General features: G+C 34.3%; 3 protein-coding genes across 3 annotated transcripts; 2 read left to right on the forward strand and 1 right to left on the reverse strand.

Moving 5' to 3' along the window:
• Nucleotides 1-212: 212 nt before the first annotated feature.
• Nucleotides 213-7,811, forward strand: LOC127804029 (sulfite oxidase). The gene is made up of 12 exons (XM_052340738.1): nt 213-423; nt 1,792-1,907; nt 2,006-2,068; nt 2,152-2,188; nt 2,338-2,419; nt 3,204-3,322; nt 3,430-3,525; nt 4,548-4,658; nt 5,096-5,197; nt 5,685-5,732; nt 5,990-6,205; nt 7,076-7,811. Exons 1-12 carry the CDS (start codon nt 349-351, stop codon nt 7,190-7,192), a joined length of 1,182 nt encoding a protein of 393 aa, XP_052196698.1. The 5' UTR covers nt 213-348; the 3' UTR covers nt 7,193-7,811.
• A 3,709-nt stretch (nt 7,812-11,520) lies between these two features.
• Nucleotides 11,521-13,477, forward strand: LOC127804028 (cytochrome P450 94B3-like). Its single transcript, XM_052340736.1, has one exon. The coding sequence runs from the start codon at nt 11,736-11,738 to the stop codon at nt 13,299-13,301; it is 1,566 nt and encodes a 521-aa protein (XP_052196696.1). The 5' UTR covers nt 11,521-11,735; the 3' UTR covers nt 13,302-13,477.
• Nucleotides 13,478-16,147: 2,670 nt separating this feature from the next.
• Nucleotides 16,148-22,649, reverse strand: LOC127804027 (ATPase family AAA domain-containing protein FIGL1). The gene is made up of 14 exons (XM_052340735.1): nt 22,280-22,649; nt 21,626-21,761; nt 21,083-21,475; nt 20,156-20,394; nt 19,881-20,008; nt 19,658-19,776; nt 19,486-19,578; nt 18,247-18,348; nt 17,836-17,938; nt 17,260-17,343; nt 16,946-17,041; nt 16,686-16,813; nt 16,394-16,509; nt 16,148-16,312 (listed from the first exon to the last, which is right to left on the reverse strand). Exons 1-13 carry the CDS (start codon nt 22,624-22,626, stop codon nt 16,408-16,410), a joined length of 2,070 nt encoding a protein of 689 aa, XP_052196695.1. The 5' UTR covers nt 22,627-22,649; the 3' UTR covers nt 16,148-16,312; nt 16,394-16,407.
• Between the last annotated feature and the right edge of the window lie 1,139 nt (nt 22,650-23,788).

Raw genomic sequence — 23,788 nt, forward strand, 5'->3', positions numbered from 1 at the left:
ACACTTTATATTTTAAATCTGGAAAACTTCCATTAATTTCATCATGATTAACAGGAATGAATCCAGAACAATGCCAATTCGTGAGGTTCGGAGACGCCGAGGTCAGGTTGATTTTGATGGGAATAAACGTAATCGAACGGTGATTAGTCACTGCTGCTGGGACCAACATTTCAATTGGGGTGGTCCTCCCCTGCCCTGCCCTCCTCCTCCTCTCACCTAATCAATCAATCAATCAATCATTTTACAGGCCACTGGTAATAGAATCGAAGCCCCAGACCCTTCGGCTCTCTCTCCCTCTCCCTAAATAGGAATCACCTGCAGTTGCCGGCCGAATAAGCAAACGGAGAAATGCCGGGGATAAGAGGCCCGTCGGATTATTCGCAGGAACCGCCTCGCCACCCTTGCCTTGCTATTAATTCCAAGGCAAGTTCCGAACTTCGTTCTTTCTCTGTTTCATCATTTTGAATTGATTTCTGAGTCAATTTTAGAGTTTTAGATATTAGGTTTTGCAAATAGAATGGGACTTCGAAGTTCGAAATTTTTTAAGATATTATTACAGCCGAATATTTCAGTACCTGGATGAATATGAATAGATTTTGCACAACTGCATGGCGTTGCATCCTGAATTTTTAATTTGGTTCATCTCCAAGCGGAAGCGTACTAGATGCTTATTCTTCCTGGATTACCTTTCCGCGCATTTCCTGCCATCAGGAACGTTCTGCACGAAGCAAGATTCATTCATATTAGTCCCGGCTGCCAATCCTTTTAAGAACTTCGAAACGTTTTGGTGTTTTAGAATATGATGATTTAAGCTATTTACATTGGTTGCGTAGATTCTATGCTGAATTAATAAATGTTTGTCGTCAAGCACCGGCCAGAAGGACTCTTGATTTTTGGCAGTTCTGCTCTAAAAATTGTTTCCCCTGGAAGTGGGATTGGCCGTGAACCCTGGGAAAGGCCTGGGGAGCACGTAAACCTCATCTCTTATTATATTTAAAAATTTATAAAAGACATATATGTAATCAAGTAACCAACAACAACAAAAACAACATACCAAGCTTTTGTCCCACCACTTGGGGTTGGCTAATTGAATTTTACCTTTCCATTTATTTCTATCTATGGCATTATCTTTTATAGACCCTTATCATATCATATTTAACTATCTCCCGCCAAATTTTACTTGGTCATCCTTTACTTATTTTTGCTATATATATACTTGTTCCATTCCACCCATTTTGCTCACATGAGCCTCTATTGGTTTCCTTCGCAAATAACCAAAATATCAAAGAGTTTTCGTAACCATGTTGTTTGAGTTCAAAGAAAGATATTCATATTCTTGAAATTGACATGCAAAAAGTTTAATTTGGAAACAGAAAATAATGTGACATCACATTCCTTGGAGGTCAAACCAATTTGTCCCTATCTTCATAGTCTAAGCTAGCGCCTTTCTTGTTCTCCTGAAATGATGAATTTTAAAGTCAGCTCACAGTTTAGTAAATGATAAGCCTTGCAATAAATACATAGGACCTAATAATTTTTGTGCAATAACAAAAACCTTATGTTGGATTAGAATCTGTAGGTTAAGCTTGATTCATGCTTAGCTTGTATGAGATGAGTTAGGCTTAATTTGCAAAAAATTTACAATTTTTCTTTTCAGTCATTGTTCTGGTGGAAACAATAACCATTCAGGCTCATTATTCTTTTTGCTTGTCATGCGGGTGCTATGGATTTCTACCAGATTTTAGCTTTGCAACTGAATGTAGAGTTATCATATATACGGTTCCTGTGCAGGAGCCTTTCAATGCAGAACCACCTCGTCAAGTTTTGGTCTCCTCTTATGTGACTCCTGTGGAGTTTTTCTACAAAAGAAACCATGGTCCAATCCCAGTAGTTGATGATGTAGAAAGGTATACTCTGTCCTAGTTCCATCTTTTGATAGTTTTGTACTTTCAGGCTGGTTCAAGTTTTCAGTTTTAGCTGCTGAAAGTATCTACCTGCTCTGCAGATATTCTATTTCTGTAACTGGTTTAATTGACAATCCCAAACAACTGTTCATGAAAGATATACGGTGAGTAATGGATTTAGGTTATGAACTCATTTGCATCTTGCAGAATTATTGGAAAGAAGCTTATGTTGCCTTTCAAATAATAGGAACCTTCCAAAATACAATGTCACTGCCACTTTACAGGTGAGTTATTTCTAAATATTTTTTGGGTCTATTGTTTTAGTTATCTTGTCAGAGTTGTTTGACACTGTCTGGTACTAGTTTGTAACCAAAATTGTATTTTCCAGAAGATTTTCTCAATATGAAGCACTGGATTATTCTGATTTTTGCAGTGTGCTGGGAACAGGAGGACTGCCATGAGCAAAACCAAAACAGTGAAAGGTGTAGGCTGGGATGTATGTGCTCTAGGAAATGGTTAGCTTCACTCATCGTGCACCATTTACAACTTTTATTCTCTTGACCCAATAAATTTATTCCCATGATTTTGACATGGCTAGGACTAGGAGAAATTTTTGGTGCTTGGGCTTGAGTTTGAGAACAAGCTAAAAGAACTTCTATATGATCTCAGTTTGGCAGTTACTATTAGTTTGTTAGCCTTTGATCTCATCTTGGTGGATGAAGAAATCTGGCATAGCTTCTATACATATTTTGCCACTTGTCTTTTTAGGTATGCTACATTAACTTATCTAATTGAATATAAGAATCAATGCAAGAGCATCCAACTAATTATATCCGATCCTTTCCTCAAATCTGCTGGTTCTTCTTTCTCTTTGAGTCCTCTCCTTCTTAGTTTTTGCCGCATTATCCCCCTCAGTTTATGCTATATCGTCTCTTTTTCAGTTCATTCTAAACACTCTTGCCCATCACTTGTTCAAAGAACCTTGAATTCCGTCAAAGTTGTTGCTTTTGCTCATATTCTGTTTTATGGTTATAGATTCTTTAACAGAAATCTGGATTACTGTTGCACATGTCTTATAAAATAAATCAATTCCAATTTTTTCTCTATTTATGGCTACTTGGAAATCATATTGATGTTATTTGTAATTTATAATTTCAGATATGCATTTATTTCCATTTGTTTGTTCTTGTTCACAGTTGTACTCGAACTCATTATTAACATATGAGGCTTCTTTTATTTTTTGTTTTCCCACCTCTGCTATCTATGTTTCCCTTATTGTATTCCATATACTGCTTGCAGCTGTCTGGGGTGGGGCCAAATTGGTAGATGTTCTTGAACTGGTTGGGATTCCAAAGTTGACTAGTGCTACGTGGTCTGGTGGGAAGCATGTTGAATTCATCAGCATTGATAAGTGTAAGGTAATTTAACTTCTGTATATATTTTCAAGGACTTTTTTTTTTTTTGATTTTTGGTCTTTGATAATGGTTGGGTTCCACCTAGTATGATAATATCCTCAATACAATAGGAGGAGAATGGCGGTCCTTATAAGGCATCAATTGCACTATCTCAAGCCACCAATCCTGCAGCTGATGTGTTACTTGCATATGAGATGAATGGAGAGGTACACATACTTTATCTTATCCAAGCGGACATTAGTTTCAGTAATACTTCATTTGTTTCTCAATCACTTTGATAGTTTAGTTTGAATAATCTTTTCATGCATTTTCTCTTCAAAGATCTCCATCTATTCTCCATTTTGCAAATGAGAGGATGCCTCAGTAAAAAGTATAACTTGGTTTGGCAGCAGCTGTTGGTGTAGTTTTTCAACATGTTCTCTATTTGACAGTTATTTGTATATTTATGAAAACAATTTTTATGATGGGGCTTTGATCATCTAGAGTCTAGTGACTTGTACTCATTTGGCTAATTTCTAACCTTTTATGGTTAGGGAAAAGGAGGTCCTTTGTCCTGCATTTTAAGGTTTCATTTGCTCCATTTGTCTATATTATTTTGGAGGGTTTGTAATTGGATTATCAATGTTCTAATCCCTGTGTTTAGTGTGTGCAAAAGGAACTGTCCTTTTCCTTTTTTGGTAAGTAACTGTCCTTTTTCCTATTGGGACCGACCCAGACTGTTGAAAATACATGGGAAAATGTAACTAACAATAAGTCATGTCCCAGGAACATTTGTCAATTTTGTTTACACACAAAGATTGGATATGGATTTGTTGCATCCTTCCAACATTGTTCTCAGTTTGAATTGAATTCTTATTCAAAACTATTTGGAGTTGGTTTTGGGGATCACATTGAGATCCATCAAGGTTTGACATTGTTCAACTTTTAGCTCTCATCTTAACATCAATTTCTTCTATGGGTTGATGCAAATGTCGATGGGCCACCTTGTGGAAGTATAGGCTCTGGCACAAAATTTTGGATACTCTAGTTAGTGGGTAGTAAGGTTTACCCATCTGTTATGTGTTTCAACTCATACTGTTCTGGTGTAATCCTGTATAAGTTTCTTTTACTGTAAACCTGCCGTGGTCTCTTTGTTTTTTTTCTTGAGCTTTTTAGTATCCTTGACAAGCTTAACAGCAAATTCTTTACCAGTCTAATTTTAGAGTATTTGCACGTGTTCCTGCTAAAGCCTCTAAACAGGGATCACGGATATCCATTACGTGTAGTTGTTCCGGGGGTAATTGGTGCCCGTTCTGTAAAGTGGCTGGATTCCATCAACATAATTGCAGAAGAGTGCCAGGTTCTAATGCTACTCTCTTATCTTTTAATTATATGATTATACCTACTTCCTTTCTCCCATTAAGTATAAAATGAGTATAATTGAGATGAGAAATAAGATTACATGTAATAAGGTTGGCAGTGCCTATAGAAGATAAATTGCAAGGGACATGATTAAGATAATTTGAACATGTGAATGAAATAGAGGAAGTTAGTAGCAAAACTGGGAGAGGAAGACTAAATAGAATTTGAAAATTTGTAGCAAAAGAGGGAGAGGAAGATAAAGAAAACTTGGTGACTCAAACATGACAGAAGATATAATGGCTGTAGAGAAGATATAGCCATTATAGAGATGGCTGGAGTCACCACCTAGTAGAATTAAAACTTGTGATCATTGTTATTATTATACCTTTCTTTCTTTGGTGTTATTTCTGACAGATTCATGCTGTTACTTAATAGGGATTTTTTATGCAAAAAGATTATAAAATGTTTCCGCCTTCAGTTAATTGGGACAATATCAAATGGTCTACCAGGAGGCCCCTAATGGATTTCCCTGTTCAGGTATTTGGTTGGTATACCTCATTCTCACTTTCCGAGTCTCCCTCTCCCTCTCCTGTGTTGTGTGCTTTATGTGGACATTTTTCATCTATATAAAGCCTTTTATTATGTTAAAGATGCAAAATTGGGTAAAAATTTCAAATGTGGGTTATAATATAAATGTCCTACTTCAAGCCATTAAATTAATGTGTATGGTCACCAGCTACTATCAAAAGAAAAAAAAAATTGTTTTGGTCACCAAGTATTTTGTCAGATTTTTAGTTGTTAGTTTTGCATGAAAGACCAAGATGCCATTCTCATGGTTTGATCATTCTTTCATTTGGGTATATGATTCTTTTCATTTAGGTTGTTTGTGTTTAATGTGGAGGGGTACCACATGAGAGGGTCGGAGGGTGTCTTTTTGCATGCCAACTCTATTGACCTTCGATAAATACAAGCTGCTTGAGGACCATATCTTTTGCCTAACAATATTAGATTTGTTTCTTGACAGTCTGCGATATGTTCCTTGGAGGATGTGACCATTGTCAAGCATGGAAAGGTGGGTGATTTAGGCATTTGCATGTTTTGATTTGTGTATGACTAGTGTATTTACACTGACTATGTTTCTTGTTCAGTTATTTGTCACATTTAATATTTTATGTATATATGAAGATGAGGGTGACATAGCAATTTTTATATTTTTCTTAATTTTGTTATCAATGTCAAAATTCACCAAATTGAAGCCCTATAGGTCAACCTCAATTCACTTAAATGCTTTGGTTCATTAATGAACTCTATGTTACTTTTTCGCTGCAGATAACTGTCAAGGGATATGCTGTATCAGGAGGCGGCCGTGGAATTGAGAGAGTAGATGTATCTATTGATGGTGGCAAAACCTGGGTGGAAGCATCCCGATACCAGAAGACTGGCACTCCATACAATCCTGATGATGAAAGTAGTGACAGATGGGCATGGGTGATTTTTGAGGCAACTGCTGATATCCCAACAAGTACCGAGATAGTTGCTAAAGCGGTAGGTATTTTGTGCGTTTCTTATCTCACTGTTGATATTCAAATTGCATTCCATATCTATCGTATGTTATTGTGTTTGGAAATTTTTGTCCTTTGGCGCCAGCTAATGGAGCCTGTGAGAAGATTGCATCCTGTCAAGTGAAGAACAAAGGAGAAACGAGAGAAATTGAGGGGGTTGGGGATGAGTGATTGAGGGAGGGAAGGAGGGTTACCAAACAATGGTTGAATGCCTGAACTTGGTAGGCATGGTACATTGATGCCAATGGAATTTGAATTTCTGTAAGGGTGTGTTTGATTGCTCACATTTATTATATAAAATGTGTAATTATTACACATTTTCTATGGAAGCAATCAAACACTTTTAACTTTTTTATGGAAAATATGTGTATGGTACAAACATTTAAATCTTATTTTTATGGAATTCATTTTCCAAGGGGGTGGGGTGATTTTTGTTTTCTAGGCAATTATTACCTAGAATTAAATTCTAGGAAATGCAATCAAACACACCCTAAGTGTAAATGAATTGAGATGCATAGGCCTGTTCTTTATCTGTAGCATATCATCTTGGCTCAATCATGCTGAATAATACTCCCATGCAGTCGAGATTTCACATTGGCATAAAAGACCCTCGAATTTTATTGTATTCGGTTCTGGCATAAAAGTTGACAAATAGCATGCAGTTGAGATTTGCGAACATGATCATGAACTGTCTTTTACCACTAATTGCCGTCGATCTTGATGCTTTGTAGTTTCTGCAGTCTACTCCTATGATTTTCTGTCCTCCATTTCAATGGTTCTTTTTTTGCAGTTATTCACTTTATAATGGTTCTGCACCTTAGACATGATATATTGTTGTCTTTCTGATGGGCAGGTGGACACAGCTGCAAATGTCCAACCTGAAAATGTGGAAAGCATTTGGAACTTGAGAGGGGTGCTGAATACCTCATGGCACCGGGTTCAATTTCGGATCGGTAAGTCGAATATGTAAGCTAAATACAATGTGAAAATAAAGCATAGTAACTTTCGGCTTAACAAACAGAGTGCCTAAGGGACACTCTAGTTTCTGATATGATATCTAAAGGCTGGATGTATATGCCTTTGCTGTACGACAATAAGTTTCAGTCTTGTTACCGAACCGAACCGAACCGAACCAATATGGAAGGTCCTTGCTGGTTGCTCGAGTCCAACGTCAACAATCTCTTTTGCTCTGTTTGTAGGGAGTTAAACCCACTTCCACGACTACTACTAACAAACATTGCTGCTTCCAACTTCCACTCACTGCAACGTATCCTCCTCTATTTCCTCTCCTCTGCCCTGCTTTTGTTTGGTTAGTAATTTGGCTTGCTTGCACATTGACTGCATCTGCATTGCATCCAACCCATCCTTCTTGAAAGGGAGCTGGCTCGAGTGGAGTGGGACGACCGAGTACAAATTGAAAATAGCCGAGTCTTTGAAAGCGGATGATTCTTTAATTTCTTTTTAGATTAGATTGTCTGTTTCTAGTGTTGAAGGAATGATCAGCATATACCATCATTTTTTTTTTTAAATTTCTCAAAACAATAGCCTAATTAATTGATTCTGAAGAATCTCAACGTTGGTTGAAGACACAACAGAATAGTCAATTCATGCATGCGATGTGGCCATATTTGTTCGTATTTTTTTTATGCATTCGGGCCCCACGCGGTTGCTTCTCATCCTCCTGTCCGAGCTCCTACAGACAACCGTGTGCTTGTTCGAAAGGCGATGAGAGGATAGGAATAGGATTGATTTCGGCCTCACAACCGCGTGGTACCCTAGCCGTCCAATTTTTTTGAGAAAATGCTATGGTGATTAAACACACCACAATATTTTATACGTAAGGGGGTATATTCCACATTACCCTTTCTGGTGTGCAATATGTCTTTATGTTGATGGGAGCCAGGACATGATGCAATGTTTTTGCAAGTTCGGGACTTTAAATCTCTTATGGTAAATTATGATGGTCAAATTAATGTTTGGTGAGGGTAGAAAAATGAATAATAAAGAGCAATAAAGTAAAAAGTAGGTAGTAGGAGAATAGGAAGTGCTTACTTAGAAATTAAATTTTTAATAACTTGCTTACTAACGATCCAGAAGTAATTTGTATTGAGGATCTTATTTGGGACGTGACCTTGGACATGATTATGGTATGGTGTTAGAATTTTGAGCCATATTGGGCAGAGTCATGTGCATTAATGACTCAAGCATAAAATCTGTTTTATGTAATTGATTTTAATGTTTTTCAAGTAATTTTTTTGTTAGATCATCAAAATTACTTACTTCACCTGATTTTCTACTGGTCTTGATAACCTTTCAAGATAATTAAAGTTTGTAATTTCCACTCACTCACGAATATGTAAGTTTTACACAAAGTAGTTATTTTGAATTATGAGGTGAACAAAAATATTGAATTTGGAAAACATTTTTACAAGTTATTTCTTATTTTCTAGAAATATAAGATTATTAATGTGTGTGTGACTCGACTGACTTTAATGGGTGATTTATGGATTGGTTGGGTTGTCACCTCCTGCAAGAGTCGGTCGTGTCTCACTTACTCACTGTCTAAATCAGGACAAGTCGTCTCACTGCAATTCACTTGCATTTCCACTTCACTCCAAACACTGGTAGGGATCATTTGATTGATTGTAAGAAAAATATTTTTTAAGTAATTGAATTATTTAAAATTAAATTTTTAAAAAATATTAATTAAAAGTATTTGATCAACTTAATTTTTTATTTAAAAATTATTATATTTTTTTAAAATTTTTGATATTTTATAACAATTATTTTTCATAAAAATATTCAATCGTTCATTTTCAAAACTCAATCTTTTATTCTCTCTCACTTTCTCTCTCTTCCTTTCTCGTAAGTGTCATCTTTACCATTGCACCATCATCGACCCCCACCACCAATGCCGTTACACTGTCGTCACCCCCTAATATTACTGTCTTTGTCTCTCACCCTTTCTCTCTCTCCCCCTATTGTTGTCTTTGTCATTACACTGTCGTCTCTATTGCTACCTCTCGCTTAGTTCATCATTGCCATCATTGGTCACGGCTGCTATCACCGTTCACTCCTCGGTCATTCACTGTCGCTCTCTCTTCCCGTCTCTCGCTAGCCCTCTCTCCTTCACGCTTCTTCTCAATTCCCTAAAAAAGTTTTTCCAATCCCCTTTCTTGAGAATTTGTTTTTCAATAAAAGTGAAAATTAGCCATCATGTAATCAAAAGATGGAAATTATTTTTCATAAAAAATTTGAGTAATCAAACACATCAAAACCTAAAATTGAGTGAAAATTGACAATTTTCTAGAAAAATATGGCTAATCAAACATAATCTTACACTTACAGGTATTATCTGATAGAGTTCCATGAATCTATTTTTATTTATTATATTAAACTCTACATCAATTAAATTTGACATATTTATAGAATATTTTTTATTTTTTTAAAAATGACAGAAAAATACATTACAGTAATTTAATGATATTTAAGAAGAATCTATTATTACATTTATGAGATAAGCTAAAGCCATTAGCACCTAAAACAAAAAATACATTACAGGAATAACACTGCTGCTTTGCTTAACCAATCAATCATGGAGAATTAGAAGGAAGGAACGGTTCTCTTACTCTTATCATGTCATATTTAAGGAAAATTTTATCGTAACCATGATGTCAGTACACAATGTATTTCATAAATATAAAATCTAATCTAATGTATAGTATAAAGTTAAATATATTATATTGTATAAAGTATCCTTCACACACAGTATATAATCTCAAACATTTTTGAGTATCATATAAATTATATCACTTCATCAAAAAACCTTGCATTCTAACTGTTATATAGCCAATCACAAGTCTCGTGTTCGAATCTCACTGCTAGATTCCGTAATTTACCTCTCTTGCAAAAATCTTGAGAGTGAGCTACGAGGGACTCTTAAGGCGAAGGATTTCACCTTTTGATTTCAAAGTTATATCACTACTTCATGAATTACATTCAAATTTTATTCTATACCCTTCATATTTATTTATATCGCACTTTATTTCTTATTTTTATATTGCATGCCCTCTGAAATACATTATATCTCTTTTATTTTTTAATACCATAAGCATCAATGATAAAAAATACTATTAACAGTCAGTCCCATTTAGCATCATAAATTAATTTAAAATCATTGCATATCTATCATCTTGGAAATTTTGTAAGTCCTACTCTTTCAAAAGGTAACCAAAAAAAAATTAGATGTTAATGGGTAATGGATTCACAGACTAATAATGAAAAATAGGCCGGTGACGCCATATATATAATCAGTTTTGAGAAACTCAATTGTATATACTCAACTAAAACAATATAATTGTAACTTGTTTTGCTTGCAGATATATTTGTCAATTTAATTTCACTTCAAAATGTCCCTTCATAAAATTTTTATTTAAAAAATCCATCATATACTTTTGGTTTTTGTTTTTTTTTTTTTAAAAACTGATGATATAAGTAGCTAAGTTTTTGACTAAATCAAACTCATATTTTTCTTTTTTTATGTGATAATTTTAATTTTTCATTATTTCAATCACACCTAAATTTACATTTTATAATTAATTTAATTTTTATACTTTGATATTCTTTTCTTATAGCAATTTAAATTTTTTATTATTTTGATTGTATTTTGTATTTACATTTTCAAGTTAATTTAATCCATGTACTTTGATATGTATAAAGTACTAATTTATCTTACTTTATTTTATAGATCAAAGTACATAAATTGAATTGATTTAAGAATGCAAATAGATAGGTATAATCAAAATAACAAAAAAATTTAAATTGTAAAAAAAAAAAAATCAAAGTACATAAATTAAATTACTAAAAAATACATATAAAGATGTAATTAAAATAATAAAAAATTTTAAATTATCACATAAAAATAAAAAAGTAAAAATTCAAGAGCAAAAATATAGATTTGGCCATTGAATCATATCCAAAAGGAGAATTACATACCATCTTGTTTATTGAAGTAAAAATTAACAGGATGATAAATAAAATAGTAAAATCAGTGGTTAAAAACCCCCAAAGCGTCAGGAGTGTGAGAGTCGAGGTTAAATTAAAACAATAGGTCTGATCAAGTGTTGTATGTTCTGTACGAAATTTAGATGACCACCCGATATGCACGAGTTGAGATTTAAGGATTGATAATCTTATCATTAAAAGTCTTTTAAGTAAAGATCCTCTTGGTTGCCTAATAGCTTTTAGGTGCTTATTGAATGATGGAAGTATTATATTAGTCCCCACAAAAGAGGTGGGGGGGCAGGAGTTCATCAAGCAAAGGCTTTGATAACACTCTGATTCCTTGACGCTGAATTAACCTTTTACTCAAAACAAACAAAACAAAAATTCACCAATTAAAACTTCATCATTCAATAGGTACTAATTCATTATATATACACGTGCATTATGCGCGGTATAACCACCATTTGCTTTGCACCATCCAATTTCCCTTTTTTAGTTGCCGTGCCAATATGGTCACGTCCATGTTTCTCTTCACAATCGACCCATTCTTTACAATCCTGATGTGTATAACTCTATGCTTTCTGCACGCCATCTCATGCGAATTCCGTCGGGATCGCCAGTTCTCCGGCCATGGACCGCCGACGTATCCGATCATAGGCTGCTTGGTTTCCTTCTACAAGAACAGGCACCGTCTCTTGGACTGGTACACCGATCTCCTCTCCAAATCAACCACACGAACGATCGTGATTCGCCGGTTCGGAGCTCGGAGGACCGTCGTGACGGCGAACCCGGAAAACGTGGAGTACATGCTCAAGACGAACTTTAGCAACTACCCGAAAGGCAAGGCCTCCGCTGAGATTCTTGGCGATTTTCTTGGTTGTGGAATACTCAACGTGGACGGAAAGCTTTGGCAAGCCCAACGCAAGTTAGCCAGCTATGAGTTCAGCGCCAAGTCCTTACAAGAATACCTTGTGAACACATTGGAGGAACAGGTGGAAGGCAAACTGCTGCCTTTTATGGAGTCTATGGCAGCAGTGGAGAATGATGGCAAGGTTGTTGTGGACTTGCAAGAGTTATTGAGAAGACTTGCTTTTGATATTGTTTGTGAAGTTACGTTGGGGATTGATCCTTGTAGCTTAGATTCATCTCTTTCATATTCGGGTCTGGAGAGAGCTTTTAGTGTGGCGTCGGAGGTGTGCGCCAGGAGAGGATCGGAGCCTGTTTCTGTTGTATGGAAGATAAAGAGAATGCTCGGAGTTGGATCGGAGAGAAGACTCAGGGAAGCCATTGAAGAAATCCACGCATTTGTTACCGAGATAATTCATGATAGGATATGGGTTATTGTGGAAAATGGGAAGGTCCCTCCAGGTGAAGATCTATTATCAAAAATGATAGTAACAGGCCTTGATGAGAGAGTCCTCCTGAGAGACATGGTGCTAAGCTTTATGATGGCGGGGAGGGACACAATGTCGGCGGCAATGACGTGGCTCTTTTACCTGCTATCTTACCATCCTAAAGTGGAGCAAGAGGTGGTGAAGGAGCTAGGATCTGTAGTTGAGCCGCAGGAGAGGCTATCACATTATGAAACACTCAAGGAAATGAGGTATTTAAAGGCATGCATCTGCGAGTCCATGAGGCTATTCCCGCCAGTTGCTTGGGACTCGAAGCATGCCATAGCCGATGACTTCTTACCAGACGGTACACCCGTCCATGCCGGAGATTGGGTGACTTACTTCCCCTATGGGATGGGGAGGATGCAAGTTTTGTGGGGTGAAGACAGGCTTGACTTCAAGCCAGGGAGATGGTTTCTTGAACCGGATGGAGAAGGAAGAGGACCGCTAAAGAAAGTATGCCCGTACAAGTTCCCGGTTTTTCAAGGCGGTCCAAGAGTATGCCTAGGAAGAGAAATGGCCTTCATTCAAATGAAGTATGTTGTAGGTTCAATACTAAAGCGGTTTGAGATCCAACCGGCAAGTTTAGACCGCCCGGTCTTTGTGCCGCTATTGACGGCTCACATGGCCGGTGGTTTCAAGGTTTTTGTCCGCAGGAGACAACCACCACGCGCCAATAACTGATTATATAGCAGGACAAGTCAACAGTGGCCGACTAGACTTCATAGCTGTTTCGAATCCAATTTATATGGCCAAAACAAAAGGTTCCAAAGTTTACCCTCAAGGCTTGTAAGATATATTTGTCCTAGCCCTTGATGCACTTGTGTTTTGGATTAATACTAGTGGATCACACATGTGATGCATGGATATCGTAAAAAAAAAAAAAATTATTAAAGTGAAAGTTATATAATTTAGTAGTTACAATAAATGAAAATCATAATAAAGAAGTAAAAAAATAAATAAAATAATCGTATTACAATTATAAAAATACAACAAAATAATTACAGATTTTGAAATATTTCTTTATGTGCATTTAAGGGCAGACAAACAATTAAAAACACATAACTCTATCCCGAAACTATGTAAAAAATAAACTTAAATTAACATCTAATACAATAAGTAATACGTAAAAAAATATAAAAATTACACAATAATAGGAAAAAAAAAGAATAAACGATAACTAATATCTTTATTCTGAAATATGCATTTAAGGGTAGATGTTTTTTTTTTTAGATTTTCACGTGTATTTGTCTCATATATGCGTACCACACGAACTCTCAAACCTTAATTTTTCTTAATTGCATTCACATCACTCACTTGACAGAATAGTGGTGCTATGTTACACCAGAAGACCAAACTGGGTAAAAAAATACGATTAAATTTACTAAATAAAAGTAAAGAAGAAACGAAAATTTGAGAAAAAGAATCAAGAAATGAGAAGAGAGAAGAGAGGAAATGGAAAGGTCGAACGGGAATGGAAAGGAAGAATAGAGAGAGATATTTGCTTTCTTGTATTAATTTCTATTCCTTCAAATTCTTTTATTTCTCTCAATTTATCAAATCACATGCCACCATTAAGTTTATCTTTTTTTCCCCGCTTTGTCACACAATTCGAATCTTACTCACTTAACATAATTTTCAAAACACAAATTTAATTTCTCCAAGTCCAACATATAGCACATATTGGGAGTAGATTAATGGGAAAAAGGAGAATTAAATAAATGACAATAATCAATTAAGTTGAAAAATAAAATTATGATATTTAAAATTATAAAAAATAAATTTAAATTAATTAAATTGTATATAAAATAAAGATAATTTAAATAATCAATTAATTATATAAATAATAATAATTAAATTTTCAAAATTAATTATCCATATATGACTTTACATATTTCTTCTAACAATTAATTACCACATTTAAAACACGTCAAATTTTTAAGGAAGCAAAAAAAAGAAAAAAATTAAAAAATAAAATTATAACATTTAAGTTATATATAAAATTATAATATTTAAAATTATAAGAAGATAAATTTAAATTAATTAAATTATATATAAAATAAAGATAATTTAAATAATTAATTAATTATATAAATGATAATAATCAAATTTTCAAAATTAATTATCCATACATGATTTTATATATTTCTCTTGACAATAATTACCATATTTAAGACATATCAAATTTTTAAGAAACCAATAAAAAAAATAAAGTTAAAAAATAAAATTATAACATTTAAATTATATATAAAATTATAACATTTAAAATTATAAGAAAATAAATTTGAATTAATAAAACTATATAAAATAAATATAATTTAAATAAATAAATAATTATATAAATGATAATAATTAAAATTTCAAAATTACCATATTTAAGACATGTCACATTTTTACATTGATTATATATAAAATTATAACATTTAAGTTATATATAAAATTATAACATTTAAAATAATTAAACTATATATAAAATAAAGATAATTTAAATAATCAATTAATTATATGAATAATAATAATTAAAATTTTAAAATTGATTATCCATACATGACTTTACATATTTCTCTTAGCAATCAATTATCACATTTAAGATAGGTCACATTTTTAAGAAAGCAACAAAAAAAATAAAGTTAAAAAATTAAAATTATAACATTTAAGTTATATATAAAATTATAACATTTAAAATTATAAAAAAATAAATTTAAATTAATTAAACTATATATAAAATAAAAATAAAATAAAAAATTTACTTAGCAGTTGATATTCAACAGTATTACTGATATCTCAAAATTTTTCTAGAGTTGATATTCAACAGTATTACTGATATCTCAAAATTTTTCTAAATTTAAAAAAGTTTTATTTTTCTGTAATTTATTTTAATTAAAATTTTATGTTAATATTTAAAAATTAATAATATGGATTAGATCTTAACTCTTCATATACCAACATTTTTACACATTCTCTAAACACTATTTAACCATGAAAAAAATCATTTACATGTTCTAAAAACTACACATTTTTCATAAATCTAAACTTAATTAATAACTTATAAAAATTCCATTTCAGGTAAGTAAAAAAATTAAAAAAATATAATAAAATATCAAAATAATAACTGGAAATAAGTGGAAAAAAATTTGACGAGTATTTTGTTATAATATATATATATATATATACAGATTACAGAGATGGATTAATATTAAAAAATCTCCATTTTCTATGGGGCCATTAAGGGCGTTAAATTTCTGATCCCACTAAGTCTCGAGAGAAGTGTCGGGACAATGACTCAGTGGGGGCCAAGGAAGGGGGTGAACCTTGCGACTACACTTCTACTGCAAGGAAACAAGGTGCATGATTAACTATAGGCATTGCTTTCTTTAACTTCTGTAGTTGGAGTGTACTTTCAAACCCGTCCAGATAAGGACAGTCGAGTGTCTCAATCCACTTAAAAATCTAATGTGTTGATAACATAACTTATTTACCTTGATAATTGAACTGATCGACTACATAAGAGAGTGAGCCACGATCACGTGGAACCCAAGACTTGGCCTTCTAACGCGGGTTTGATCATTATTTTAAGCAAGATATAAAGGCCAGCAGTTGTAGTAGTTTTTTCTTTTGGATCCAAAAGTTGACAAGACTTACTTTTTTATAGTTCAGCGACTTGAGACGGCACGAACACATCTACAATGAACGGACTGCAAAAAGACAAGAGTAACGTGGGTTTTAACTAGTCAAAACATATATATTATAGCAAATTTTTCTGGATGTGCATTTACCGTAGGAAGGATGATCACAGTGATAAGCTTCCAAATTGTTTGTTCCACTCCTCGTATATACCGAGTTCATTAGAAGAAACAGAAGGCCTCACCTCTTGCAATGCATTCTCGAAATCCTATAGGCAATGGGAAAACAGACTTTATGAAGTGAAAATTAAACAAACATTATTCTCGTTGCTTATAACCCATATAAGAACAAAACAACGTATATTAATTGGATGACAAAACCGCTAAACATTATTGAACGTGCATCTGATTGTGCTCTGGCGACGGCATGTGGAGATATTATTACCTGTAGGGTAACCGGCCTCATATCCTCCTTTTTCAGCTTTGTAATTTCTATACCCTGTCTCAGAGCCTCCCTTAATGGACCCATGGAGGCGTCCTTCACTAGGTTCTTCATGTCTGATCCTGAATACCCTGTAACAAGTACATTTGATTGAACAGGGAAATTAACCAGGCGTAAATGCTAAATGCTGAAAGTTCACTTCCATGGAGTCTCAGAGTGCCCAATAGATTAAACTATGAGGTTATTAACTTATTGAAACAGACCTTCAGTTAACTTGCATATGGTGTCGGTATCCTCCATTGACAGCTTAAACAATCCATCCTTCTCCAAAAGGTTACGGATAATCCATGCTCTTGCATCTTTGCCTCGAAATATGAATGGTTAGATAGAATTGGCGACATCAATGCTATGTTTGGAATTGGGAGTTAGGGATGGAAAATTAATGTTCTTTTGTGCATGTACAATGCATGTATGTAGATAATTTCTTGTTCTTTTTTAATTTTATTTTCTGTTAAAAAATCTTAGCTCCAAAAATAACCCAAGGGAGTGGAGAAATTTGGATAGCTGTCAGTAGCACCTGAGGAAGGGAGAGGAATATAGAGCCGCTTGGTAAGTCGCCTTCTTGCTGCCTCGTCAAGTTCTTGGGGCCTGTTAGTTGCTCCTGGTTAAGGCAACAAAGCGTAACGACTTCTCAGCTGCTACAAATATCTCTTGTAAAAATAGAATCAAGTTATATTGAAGATGAAAGGAAATATGAACCAAATTAAGCCATACATCTTCCTATCCGAAACAATTACAAGAAGAATGAAAACTGAAGCTGATACATATATTTTTCAAATTATGAACCGTAGAAATATACAAGACATTTGACACAATCAAGTATGCACACTGGTGATAAGAATCAAATAAACATTACGTTTTCCTGCTCATGGCATAAATTGATATGTAAAAACTGGTTTTGTATCAACACTAGGGAACAGCACTCTGTGCACTTGTTATCTCTTATACACAAGTGCACACAAAACTATGACACTATGCTATGGCATCCATTTGCAAGCCACTAACATGAAATGTTTCCTTGCAATCAAAAAACAGAGTTTTGGAGGCTTACTAGGATGGAGACGGAGGGAAAAGTTAAGCACTTTAACTATACCTATAAGCAGAATTTGCTCATTCACACTATCAAAACCTTCCATTTCAATGAGAAACTGTGTCTTGAGTCGCCGACTAGATTCATGTTCACCTTCTGACTTCCGCTGCAACCATATACAATTTTGTAGCATAAAGTTCCTTCACAATGAAAACATGGAAGAAAAACTGGAAGTGGTCATTCAAACCACGAGGAATGGTCTTCAAGAATGCATAAATACGAGCTTCATGTTTGGACATAAATGTAGGGTTTTCTCTATATCTTAGGGGATATTCTTAGCGATAGGGTAAATTTTGCAGCCAAAGTCTAGTACCATATAAATTTATATAAGAATTCAAATTGCACCTACCCAAGAGAATAATGTGACATAACCTTATCTTCTCCTTTTAGTTCAAGGATCATAAGCTAACGTACCTGAGACAGAAGTGAGTCTATTTCATCAACAAATATTACAGCTGGTTGACGACAACTGGCAACTCCAAAAAGTGCCCTCACCAGCTTTTCTCCCTCACCAATCTGCAGCGTACAATTGACATAATTGGGTTAGATTTCTATGCAATATATTGCGCGTGTGTGAAAAAAAACACCAAAATAAACCCTTGAAAGAACAAACTTCAATGGACGAAACTTGGCTTTCAAGAAGACGCAAAAATAAGACTGTTTTGCTAAGAAAACACAAATAGGTTGTCAAAATTTGTATTGAAAAAAAACTTATTACAAACTCTAGATTCTATACATATTTATAGTGTTTGGCTAATCCAAATCCATATAATATTTGTAACTAAAATCAACTAACTAGAATACTAATAAAAATAAAACTCTAATCAAATATGAAGTAGAATCCTAAAATCCTAATCAAATATGAAATAAAATTCTAAAACATATGAAGTATTAAAACACTGTTTGCTACTGTTTTAGCACTATTATTCCGGTGCTACTGTTCTGGTTTGGTCGGGTTAGTTTTGGACCGGATCTTGATTGGTGACCGCATCAGATTTAGACAATGCAGCATAATATTTCCACTTTATCAGGCTAAGGTGCAGTACCAAGATTGTTGCAGCAGATAATGTCAGTCTTATAACCAGGTATGGACAATAAGTGTACGGAATATGAAACTGAAATGACTCAACATTTCAGGAAACTTAAATGTCAGTCTTATGTAGCTGTTCATATTTGAAAGGAGGACTTGTGATTACAGGAAACTTAAATGATAACTCTTCATGCGTTAAAACTTAAAATTTGCCAATTTGATTTTAGGGATCATAGTAATAGTATCTTTACATATCTTAGCTAGTGTTCTATTTATTTTAGAATTTAAACCTATGCATCAACTTCACCATTTCATTAGTTGCAGACTCATATGTAATATGCTTCACATAAGATGTACTACCAATGAACCAAGAATGAAAATCTTCAAGATATTTTGTAATGCAACATGGGCGTAGTACCAACTCGTAAAATTCTGAGACTCTGCTTGACAGTATAAATCGGTGACAAACACATGAACATTTCAGACACGATCAGGAAAGGAAACACTTGACCAATTTAACTGCATTCAATAAAGTAGAATGACAACTTTCCAACATTTAGAACAAAATAGTGGATCGTTCAGGACTTTCCAGGACGAAATAATAATATCACAGTGATGTATACCCATTTGCTTGTCAAAGAACTGGCAGATATGTAGAAAAAGGTTGCCTTAGCTTCCCCAGCTATTGCTTTCCCTATCATTGTTTTACCTGTACCCTGAGCCAACAAATCAAATTGACTAACAATAAACTGGTGGTACTTAATCAGTGCCTACAAAAGTTGATCAAATACTTACTGGAGGCCCAAATAGAAGTAGTCCTCGTCCCGGAGAACGGCATCCTTTAAAGATGTCAGGACGTAATAAAGGCCATATCACCATTTCTGTCACACACTTTTTAGCATGCTCCAACCCAGCTACAACAATTATACATAGGAGAATTTAACTTTAAGTAAATTTTTGAAATACATAGGTTGCTACAAGAACCTGGAAATAGAAAGTCCAAGGCATCTTACGGTACCGATATCATCCCAGCGAACATTGGGGTCCCGATCCATTATTTCATTACTAACATGTTCAATAAGACGAGGTTCTAGATTCCTCAATTTCTCAGGAAGTTCACCATCAGGACCACACAGCACTTCCAAACTAAATAATGAGAAAATAAATATATTAAAGAAAAATCACCCCTTCCATTTTTTTTTTTTTTTTTTTTTTTTTTTTTTGGGGGGGGGGGGGGGGGGGGGGGGGGGGGCGGGGGGTGTATAGAACAAAAAATGATTATGCATAACTAACCATCTCTTCGTTGAGTCATCTAATGCATCTTCACCTTTCCCTCCAATACGTGAAATCATATTCCCTGCATTTCCCCCGTTGGATCTGATAGGAGGGACAAAATTACCACGGATGCCACGGCGTGAAATCCCATAAGATCTGGCCCCATAAACTTTGTTGGTTGCATTACTATCACTTTGTGGGGAGACAGAAGCACTTGGTGATCCCAGTTGCCCTGCCCTCTGCCTTGAATCCATTTCCTATGACAAATGTATTGATTATTGCCAATGGAACAAAATTTAAATTTATTAGAAGTTTTATATAGTAGGCCGTGAATATTAATCAAATAGATGACTCATATGTAGATATCAACCGATGAATCTAAGGTCGTTGCTTCCTTTGCCTCCATTTCTGAAAACACTTGCTTACAAATAATCGAGTTTGCAAGATACAAGTAGGGATCACTTCTAATAAGAAACATTCCAAGGTAATTCCAGTTTGAAAGCTTTACCTTTCCAGTTTCATGATTCACAGGAGGAAATAACTAACATTTTAGCTTTCTATGTCTTGAATTAGGGATGGAAATGGTTCCCAATTAAACCCATTTAGCATTAAAATAAGCATTAAATTGAGGATATAGGTAAGGCACTTTTGAAAATTTATTAAAACAAGTATGTAAAGGGGGTTAATTGGGGGCCTATTTACATCCCTAGGTATGATAATGAGATAAAGGAAATTTTATGATGGAAATAGCTTTTTTTAATCTCACTCAAGCATAGTGAGCATGGTTTCCATTCTGCCTTTATAATACAGTTAGACTCGTTAAATTGGTGTTTATTGTTAGATCCAGGTCATCAGTAAAACATGTCTTGATGATTAACAAAAAATTAGGATGATTAATATAGTAGCAACACAAAAGGAATAAAACTGTCAAGAAATGAAGAGTACCAATTTTGCCCTGGCAGTTACAAATCCATTGCCAGAAACCTCGATATTAGCTTCTTCATTGCTTATTAATGATTTAGAGTTCTCGCTTCTTGGACTACAGATTCCTACATATGGTCGCTTTGCTCCAGAATTAATTCCATGAGCTCTTTCTTCGTCCTCAGCATTTAAAAATGTAGAGACACCAAGACCTTTGGTAAGGTTGTGGTGTGAGTGAGTCCTTTCCATGAAAGTGTACTCCTCAGACCTGTCACTTCTAGAATTTAGCAGGCTCTTGCTTGACAAGCTATTATTTTCTTTAGATGTGTTGTTTCCGCACAAGGATGTCAGCTTTGCCTGTCTAGGAACTTTTGATGTCTTGCAATCCAACTTGTCTCCCCTGTCCAGATTGTCTCCCTGAGATAAATGGCCATCGTAGAGGAGTTATGGAATGTGACATAACTTTATGATGATCTTGGAATCTAATCATACAAAAACAGCTCAATCGCAAAAACTTGAAAAATAGTCTATTATTGCACACATGATCCACTATGTAGAGCTTTGTACCAATTCATTAGATATTCCTTTCGCTTGCTGGCAAAGGTCTTGAAAATATTTTGACTGCCTCATCTTCTCAAAATCCAAGTTTGTATTCTTGCCGAAAACACAGCCCTGCTCGCTGCCAGCTTGTTCAAATGCTTGACTGGAGACACGTGGAACACAAATTCTTAGCATTTTTAATATAATAAACAATTCATGAAAGCCTCCTAAAGATAAACATCGGCATTAAATTTGTATTTTAATTCTTCCCAGGAGAGTGAGAACTTCATTTTCTCCACGTTGTCCAAAAAAGGCTTAATATGTCGTCGTTGTAGAGTGAGAAGTTCATTTTGCAATAGGCATGTCCATTTCCATAACAGTTAATTATTAACCTTATTAACAATCTTTTGGCCGGTGTGTCAAGCCCTTTAGCGTCACCTCTAGGTAAAAACTGAACTCCTGTGGTTCTCTCGAAATTACATAAATAAATGGAAACGCCTGAAGAAGCCTTGTGAGCCTCACCATCTGCGCCACGTAGCATTTTCACTGATGGACTTCTTCTCTCACGACATTCTACTAATTATCAAAGAATGCACACAAAAAAGGCAAAGGCCGAGAAATTGGCAATACATACACAGAAACAAATTCCCGCAATCATATGTAGATGGGGAGAGAGAGTACCGATTGGATTCACGAAAGAGGGATTGTCGAGCAGTACAGATCTTCGAGGAGGCGTCCCGGCGAATAGGTCTAATGAACGCCTCATCGACATCGTTGTGGCAATGAGAATCGAGGAAGCCGATGAGGCGGAGGCCAAGTACATGGGCGGAAGTGAAATCGTCCTTCTGGAGAGCGATGTCCGCTCCGAAGAGAAGCGAGTGGAGCCTCTTCAGGTTTGTATCGACTTCCTTTCTCCAACACACCTCCGATTCTCTATTCATCCTCTCCGACCTCGAAGCCGACGGCGATAATGGTGTTGATCCCGCCGCCGATGCCGAAACTTCTGTATCGTCGCCTTTTCCCGCCATTATCTCTTTTATTCTTCGCTTCGAGAAACTAGGTCGGTTTCTTATTTTCGTGCTTACAGCTTCACCCGCAGTTTTATTATTACATTTTTTATGATAATTTTTTTATAAAATTACACGTGGATTTTTAATTAAGTTTAATATAATTATTATAACAATATCTTTAACATTTCAGAAAATACAATAAGTATTTATTAGATTTAATTCAATGTTGTAATTTTTTTCTTATTGTTAGTTAATTAATTTCAATTAAAGACTATAAAATAGGGATAAGCAATATTTCGATTTAAAATAAGCGAACCGAACTATAGTTTCAGTTCAAATCGTAGGCCAGTATGGTTAGGCTTGATTTGACTTTCAAATTCGATAATTTTAATTTTTTTAATTTATTCAATTTTCATATTAAAAAAATATAAAATAACTAAATTGTCAAAAACTCCATCATTTTTTGGTCCCATATTTCAATGTTAATGTTTTTAATTTGTTCAGTCTTCAATTTTTTTTAGATTTTTTCAATATTTTTGGTTTATTTTGGTTGAACATATACTCAGTTGATTCAATTTAATTTTTAATTCAGATTTAGTCTATTCAATTTGAGTAAATCCAAAATGACCAAATACTTACTACCCCTATTATAAAATGATCAAAGTATCTTTATATCTAAAATTTTATATCTTTCTCTTTTATTTTTTTTCTTTCTTGTCTCTTCTTTTGTTGTCAATTTTCTTCCACTACGGTCTACTGTCATCTTAATAAGTTTATCTCATTTTTATCTCTGTTTTAGATTTAACAGAACTTAAATGAACATTGAATTTAGATTAATTTAGACTGTGATTAAATAAAAGAAAAAAAAAAGGTAAAATTGGTCATATTAATAATTTGTTTAACAACATAAGATATTATTATACTATAAATTAGGAAAATAATATTCTTATAAACAAATTTGACAAATAACTTTCACGACGCACATAAATTCATGACAACTCTATACAAATTTATAATAATAATTAATTATATCCAAAATTAACAATAACTTATAATAATGAATAGACTTATTGTTAATTCTAAGTAAGATTATTATAAATTTAAATAAAATTACTATTAAATTTGTATGAGTTGTTCTATAGCATTTGTAACGAGCACATATATACGTGAATAAAAATGA

Source organism: Diospyros lotus, chromosome 6 (genome assembly GCF_014633365.1).
Source record: "Diospyros lotus cultivar Yz01 chromosome 6, ASM1463336v1, whole genome shotgun sequence".
NCBI lineage: Eukaryota > Viridiplantae > Streptophyta > Magnoliopsida > Ericales > Ebenaceae > Diospyros > Diospyros lotus.